We start from the raw sequence: 8,512 nt of genomic DNA on the forward strand, positions 1-8,512 counted from the left end.
TTATTATATTGGTTAATTTTTTAATGTTTAAGATTGATCAAAACATTAATGATGTATTGATATTCGCCTACAATTAAATCATTAAATGTTACATCATACAATATCTATAACCATTAGATGTACAGTTAAACGATCAGTTCAGTACTGCAAAATGCAATACAGATAATCTCAACTTAATATAACTAATTATTTAATAATATGTATTTTACATGTCAGATATTTCCATGCTAGTTTAATTAACTAAAATTCCCATGATCACTCATGTGTATTATCCTGTTTATATGTAACAATAAGTATTGTTTGTAAGTATGTCTTTTCTTATTTTTAACAAAAATAAACTCTCTTACTTTGTCACCTGTTTCTTTTTCACTTTTCTGAATTTATATCTAGTTTTATAAGTGACTATAGAATAATATTATACAGCTTATAATTTTTTATTATGCTTCAAGGACTTCATGTAAACCAAACAATGTTTCTTAAAATCTCCTTCAATTTCATGGTTATATAAAAGTTGGCTATCGACTCTTTAATATATATAATAATAAAATAAAGTAAAATAAAGTATGGAAAACTTATTTCACCAGATCGAATAATGACTAACACGTTATAAAATAAATTGTAAGAGCAGATTGTGAAAGACTAAAAAAATTCTTCTGTTTCCTTCTTTTCTATCTTTATTATCAGTCCATATTCAATCTAATTTATTTCAATGCATAATCTGTAGAATATTTTTATTACTGCGTATTGTTACGATTAAATTAATTGCTAGCTTATTATGGTCCCTTTTCTTTCGCTACTAATTTAACAGTAATTATAAATTCACATGATACACGTTTTAATCATATCGGTAATTTTGCTAAATTAGAGTCAACCGAATGTAATATTCACACAGTTTAGTCTTTGACCCACCGGTACATTCACTCTCCCTTGCAATTTTCTGATGTTTACTTTTCCTTTGTTTGTTCGAACAATTGAACATCTCCTAGTCAAGATTAATACTGTATCTACCGATAAAACAATCAAATTCTATGTGCATTTGGTCAATGATACAATCGTGCTTTTTCTATATATATGTACTTACTATTACTGTTTCTTACTGATTGCTTTTAATTATCATACCCTTTTCATCACTTTATGTTGTAATACACATTTTTCATTGTGATAACCAAAATCTAATAAACCTTACACGATATATTTTAATATGCATACGGATTGTATGATTTATATATTTTCACATCTAATAGAAATCTATAATTTTATAAACAAATGAATAAAAAGATTTACATCCTAACACTACTAGGTTACACCATTGCATCTCGATGAGATCGTCAATTGTCAACGAAGTCATGAATTAATTATATATGTGAATTCAAATAATGTGATAGTTATATTTCACAAATATTTTTCTTTAACTATATACTCGAATACGAAAAATTTGTTTATATTCGCGTTTCTATGAATATATTTTATTTCTTCAAAAACATTTTTGGAGAATTTAAATTAAGTAAACCTGTTTTATACAATCAGACATGATTAACCACGTGCGTGGTATATAATTTATTTAAACAATTGCAGACTACTAAAGCTTCTTAAAAAATATGCTAGATGGCGCTTCGATCTAGAAAATTCATTCGAATTTTAATGAATCCGCCTTAAATGTGTAGTTTCTCATTCTCATCTTCCGATAAAAATTTGGCAGGTCTCTGTATCGTAAATATAATGATGAGAGATATCAGAAAATCGAATATATGCTTCAAAAGCAGTTCAAACGAAATGGAAATATAGCTTCCATTTTTGAATCGAGTCATACAATTTAATCGCACTTTATTGCATTTTATTTCAAATAATTGTGTATAAATAAATGTCTTATCGATTCGAATTTTTGTTTGTTTTTTTCACGTTCTCTTAACGTTTTCGAAGTATAAGTGTTCCTGAAATATAAATAATAATAAATATCAATTGTAAGCTTTAATAGAGAATTACGTAGACTTTTAAATACCATTAGAAAAGATGCACCGAGCAATAGACTCTTTAATCTTATGTCGAGATCTAATGGAAAAGTAAGTAATAAAGTGTAATCATAGATTGTATTATTCCACTGATGCATTAAAGATGCCATTTGATGTGAACCATCGATCGAAATAATCTGTAGAAATAAGAAAACAAATTTTTTGATTAGATAGAAATTCCACGAGGGAATATTATTTACTGTAATATTTGATGGAAATGTTTTTGTTTTTTCTTTTTATTATATTTAAAGATCTGCATGAATCATGATATTATCTAAAGCTGTAAATTTCTTTCTCTTTTCCTTTCTACGTCTGACTTTTTCTGAAATTTTTAAGAAAATAGCTGAAACAGTTCTAATAAAACTTCACACAAAAATGTCCTTCGATATATTAGATGAGATTTTCGTTATTTTTCGAATTTTTACTCACATGGATGATTATTATTAAAATTTTAGCCGCATGTATCGTTTTTGATACACATTGAATATCATTTTCTGGCCAAATAATATTTTTGTCAATGACAAGTAAAATGAAAGAAACAATCGTTTATATCACTATTATATACATTATGTTATTGTAGCTCTTTTAAAGTCGTGTACTAATAAAAGTACTTACACACGGCATGCTAATGAGTCGTAAATTGTATAATGCAACTTTCTTTAATTATGAGCATTTATTTTGCGATTGATTGCTTAAATATTTGCATTATCGTGAAAAAAGTAGGGACAAAAGAAAAGATTAATCGAAATTAAAAAAAAATTTACTAAGAAAAGGTCACAAATGATTGATGTGCAAGTGTAAATTTGATACAAATATTAATTACTGAATGTATGCATTCAGTTGAAACAGTTCGTTCGAATTGTCATGAACTTAATAAAGAAATAATCTCAAAAAAAGATAATTTAAATGAAAAGAAATTAAAAAAAATAAGTAACTTTTTTGTTGTTCTTGTACATTTTCAATATGAAGTAAACTTATTTGTTTGTTATATTGTGCATTTTATAGTTTTAATATTTAATACTCAATTAAATAAAATAAATTGTCAGCTCACAAAAAAACCAAAAAAATAGATAATTTTTATATATTTATCAAGCTTCATAATGTTTCCGCCACTCATAGTATAAAAATTACACTTATTCAAAAATGCCTTGGCAGGGAATTCATTAAACGATTAAATTATTAAATTACAATGTTACCTGAAATTGTGATTCCTTGTACATACAACAACTACATGCATTCGGTCCGTATATATTGCACAAAGGTTTCCGTGAAGCATCGTAAACGGTAAAACTCGGGCCCAATATAGAGAAATTTTGTTCCACACTCCCAATTAAACTCGTACTTGATACCGTAAGTTTCTTCGTAAATAAAAAAAAAGAACATTTAAAATAGAATATGAATTATAGACATTTAAAAAATTAGCGTGCGTATGTCCATGCAGTAATTATCAATATTCATAATCAAATCAAATAAATAATTAAAATAAAATGAATAATACAAAAATACCTTCATGAAATGATATTACTATAATATTAAAAATAAAATATATCTGTGAAAATAAATGTCTGAAAAAAATATAATTAAAACTTAAATTACAATTTTTTGGAATGTATACCATCAATGTCTCTAGAGATTTCAAAGTAATCTGCTGCTATTGAAATACACTTTTAAATATATCAGAGATTATCTTTCAAGCTCATTAATACGATCCTAAAGGTATACTTTTAATTCTTTTATGATGTTTTAATTTACTTTTCAAACATATCTTTTATAATCTAATTCAAACATTTTTAATAAAACTCCGGACAAAATAATTTAAGCTTTGTTTAATTCAATTTGGAGGTTATTTTTAATTTAATTGTTTCATATTCGGATTGTCCAAGATCCATATATGAAACAATAGAGGAATTATAAATATGTAGATATTCAATAGAATTATGTTAATATTTCACCGAAATAAATGATTACTTTAGGGACATCCTATATACTGTTTTATATATGTATATCTGGGGGTGTATAAACATAGTAGAGAATGAGATTAAGACGAAGATACTCAAATGTCATCAATCAAGAGCAGAATCGAGATCAAATGAAGATTATTCACACATTGAATATTTATCAATAATCAACATACAATTTTATAGACCTTTGTTCGTAACATTTTTTAAAGATTCCTTTAAAAAGTAATATTTACAAAATTAAAAATATATTTTTTTATATAAAACTAAACTCTAATTGCATGGAAATAATGATAATGGATTTTATAGCTTACACTAAATTGTGAATGTTATCAATGTTACGTACGATTTGCATAAAATTAGTTCGATAATTAATATGTTAAGTTAAAATAAAAATAATAATGTTCTTTAAAGAATCATTAATTATGCATAACTTACGTGTACTGGTCCAGGCATATATTTCCATACAGGATTTTTCTTAATAACAAACGCTGTTTCTCCAGCTTGGTCTAAGAAAATTAACGTAAAATCTGCAACTCTACGTATGTACCTTTCCTCGTTGTCCTCACGAGATTCCGTAGCTAAAAAGATCGTTTCAGCTTTTGGTACTTTCACTCTATATTGTTTTCTATTTCCAGATAATCCAAATACTAAAAAAGTATAAACAGTTAAAGATGATTATTTTCCAGATAAAAATGAAGATTTGAGGTATACAATATATCTATATACATAGATTGATAATAAATTAAAAGCTAGTTGAATATTTCTTTTGTTCAAGAGAATAGAAAAACAAATATGTTAAAAAAATTTTCATACTTTCATATGTAAAATATTTAAAAAATGTATAGTACGAAATAAAACATTGTCAGCTATCGAATAAATCGGAAGTTGAATAATTGTCAGTTTTTCTTATGGAACATCCTGTACTTTTTTCAATAATTAAATATTTTAACTAATTATCTTTAAAAAATTATTAAACAAATATAGATCTAAAGTTAATAATTAACGAGATATTAACCTGTGAAATATGCCATGTTGACAGAAATAGTAATACTAATCTTAATGAAATCGAAATTTATAAAAACTACAAGCAAAAATTGATTGTATATACAAGAAAATGATGGACATTTTGAATATTTATAAAATTAAATAAACTATTATTTTTGTTAGTGTTATTATAAATTAATTTTAAACTTTTTTGTTTTCAATTAACAGCCTTAGTAAAGTAGTAACTAAACTTATTGTAACATTGTTTTGTATGTTTTTCATTACCTCTTTCGTTACATCTTAAGATTGTTTACATTTGAAAGTGTATACTATTAGATACATAATTATACATGCTAATGTCTTATTAATTATTAACTTTAAATCTGTGCATGTTTAATAATTTTTTAAAAATAATTGATTAAAATATCTAATTAACAAAAAAAATACAGGGTGTTCTATAAAAAAACAAACAATCATTCAATTTTCAATTTAATCAGTAACCGAGTGTTATACTCCATGCTCTTAAAACATTTGACATATAAAATTATAAAACTTTTCGTAATACTCTTTTTTTCCATTGTTCCTAACTAACGAGATATTCGACTGACCTTTAATTTATAATCACTCTATATAAATGTATATATATATATATATATATATTTGATATTAGGTCTTCTGAAAGTTCTTAACGATTTATGATACATTTTGATATCGATATTTCATATAAAGTTTTCTAAAGTTCTTTTTTCCAAATGACAACATCGTATTATATTATACGTATAATACGTACAGCGATATATCGGGAAAAAACATATGTAAATATAAACAAAAAGCTCTTTACGACCATGTCTAACAATAAATACGTTACTGAATTACATTATATCGAATGACATAATAAATCAAATTTAATATGAAAATTAATATGTCATATGCATATACAACACGATTACATATACACATATTCCTACGTAATCATATATGTGTCATTGAATTTTCATACTGGAAATTAACTTTTTGAAAAACCTTAATATTTCATAAGGTTTAGAAGAAAAAGAAATTTACATCCATTAAAGTTGATTATCCTTTGAATTTCCAACTGTTCAACTCCGGCTAAGAAATGCATTCCCGATAGTACATTCAATTGAGATCTGGGTGTTGAGACCCAGTCCGTAGTAGATATTGGTATTGGTCTTCTGCCCGAGTTATTTTCACCTGATTGTAACGCCATAGTAAATATTTCTTATTCCAAGATAATCTAATAAAAACGGAAGGATGAAGGAAGCGAAGGAACAAGGAAATTGCAATGTTTACATATATAAGTATATATACATATAGATAGACGTACCTTGCGGTTGTACCGTAATAACAATAGGTCCTCGAAAAACCGGTGGTATACTAGATCTTTCTTGCGCCTCTAATTCCATATTTCCATTCATTACGAAAATTTAATGCGGCAAACTTAACAGCCTATAGTTTTGATCTAAAAATTTAAGTCAATTGTATCTAAGATCGTCGCATACAGAAATCTATTATATACATTATATATTTACGAACAAATTCAGCACACATTTATGTACATATATTTCAACGTTTCTCCACAATGTATAACGTTTCGATCATTCTCTATCATCACATTTTACGCTCACTATACTTTCATTTCTTCTTCTTCGTTAATGAAACAAAAAAATTTAATTTCAATTTGAGCACTTTCATATTTTACATCCTATGTAATATATTCTATGGATATATATATATATATATATATATATAAGCGTTTTATGTTGTTATTAAATTTTTTTTAAAGATTTTCTAATGAAAAGAAAAACATAAATAAATATCTATATATACCTATATATAATATATCGAACACTGGAGTCAAAATATTTTCTCACTGCCCTAAGTTATCCGTTATACTGTTATCTTTGATAAAATAACGGCTTATCAAGACGATGGATAAGCGCTATCTTTCTTCTAGTTATTCGCTTACCAAGAACAAAAAAAATCTCGTTAATGCGATCCAAAAGATAATTATTAAATGACAGAAAGATCTAAGTGAGGAATGAGTAAGGAGGGAGAGTGGTTGTTAGAAAGTTGATAGAATAGATAAGTTATATGTATAAAAAATGATGAAGCCATATTATCATAAAAATTTTTATTTTTTTTTATATTTCTTGGTCGTACTTATTAATCGTTAATATTATGTATGTATATCACGATTCTCTCTCTTTCTCTTTCTCTCTCTCTCTCCTCTCTCTTTCTCTTTCTCTCTCTCTCCTCTCTCTCTCTCTCTCCCTCTCTTGAAAATTGCATCTCTCGATTTAGAAATTAGTTTTAGCAAGATTCCATGTATATAGCTGACATAGTAAAATGATACTCTATGAGAAGAAAAAATATATAGTCACGACTTTTTGTTATATAACGAATATATATATATATGTATATATATATATATATATATATATATATATATATATATAGGTATATATGTATGTATATGCGACCTACCCTAAAAATTGTCCTTCATTTTTAAACTGAACGCGAAATATGTGTGCGATATTTATGGAACTTTAAGCACAAACGGTATGTATTCGTTTAAATAGAGGTAAGGTGTCATTTGATAAATGTAAAAGATGATGAATTTGGAGAAACGAAATGATGAAATCTGGAAATATATTTTCAAACAATTATTGCCACCGAAAAGAACATATAATTTATAAGAAAAATCATTTACTTACTATAAGGAAAAAGAGTTAAAATTAATCAAAATCTTCCTATCCCTTAAAAAGATATAAAATATAATAATGCTACTTTTATATGAATACTATACGTAATATATTATACAATATAAAATGTATGTGTGTGTATATATATGACAGAAAATTTCCATGTCATATTAAGGGATGTAAGAATGCATCAATATAATGAAGAACTTCAATAAAGAACTCTAATAAAAAGAAATGTTATCTAGATCGACTAGTTTAAAATTAGTTATAATCTCGATGAGTTTGGTCATGCTATATAAATTTTCAACGTTTTATATTATCACAATTAATATTACTTTTTTGATCGTAACTTACGGAGTTACGAAATTAATGCATTAAATACCGGATGTATTTAACGGAAATATAGAATTTGATACATATTACTGTTATTATTAAATATTTGTAAAACTCGAAAAAAATAATAAACAGATAAATAAATAAATATCAATAAAAAGAAGGACGAAAAACAATGAACGTTGTCAGTGTCAGATATTTTCTGGAATTATTAACATAATTCACGGGATATTCATGAAATTTCAAGTCCCTTTTATGTGATAGGAATGACATGTAATATTTTATTTACATTTCATGTGAATCATTATTTTTCATTTAATCAGAGAAGGAGATAAGCCCTCTCAAATAAAAACAGGTATACCAAATGTCCATATAATTTTCCGTTCGGTATGTTTCTTCAGGCACACCCCACACGCCTTTACTTGTTGCTGCTACCGGCAAACGGAGAGTTCCATGCGCGTTTCTATCGATCCTCAAGAGCTTCTATATAAAAGCTCCCGTC

The 8,512-nt window shown here is 26.0% G+C and overlaps 1 protein-coding gene across 6 annotated transcripts; it reads right to left on the reverse strand.

Annotated features, from left to right (window-relative positions):
* LOC118450795 (phospholipid scramblase 2) lies at window positions 1-6,873 on the reverse strand. Of its 6 annotated transcripts, none has more exons than XM_085661234.1 (8): window positions 6,803-6,873; window positions 6,509-6,619; window positions 6,300-6,434; window positions 6,017-6,209; window positions 4,406-4,617; window positions 3,206-3,367; window positions 2,000-2,146; window positions 9-1,931 (listed from the first exon to the last, which is right to left on the reverse strand). In XM_085661234.1, exons 4-8 carry the CDS (start codon window positions 6,180-6,182, stop codon window positions 1,896-1,898), a joined length of 723 nt encoding a protein of 240 aa, XP_085517360.1. In that variant the 5' UTR covers window positions 6,183-6,209; window positions 6,300-6,434; window positions 6,509-6,619; window positions 6,803-6,873; the 3' UTR covers window positions 9-1,895. The 6 variants fall into 6 exon arrangements, with proteins under 6 accessions (XP_085517361.1, XP_085517360.1, XP_035742620.1 ...); XM_035886727.2 differs by having other exon boundaries at window positions 13-1,931; window positions 6,017-6,166; window positions 6,522-6,619; XM_035886726.2 differs by having other exon boundaries at window positions 13-1,931; window positions 6,017-6,166; window positions 6,300-6,421.
* Between the last annotated feature and the right edge of the window lie 1,639 nt (window positions 6,874-8,512).

Source organism: Vespa mandarinia, chromosome 14 (assembly GCF_050613455.1).
Source record: "Vespa mandarinia isolate Hongniang chromosome 14, ASM5061345v1, whole genome shotgun sequence".
In the NCBI taxonomy this organism is placed as follows: domain Eukaryota; kingdom Metazoa; phylum Arthropoda; class Insecta; order Hymenoptera; family Vespidae; genus Vespa; species Vespa mandarinia.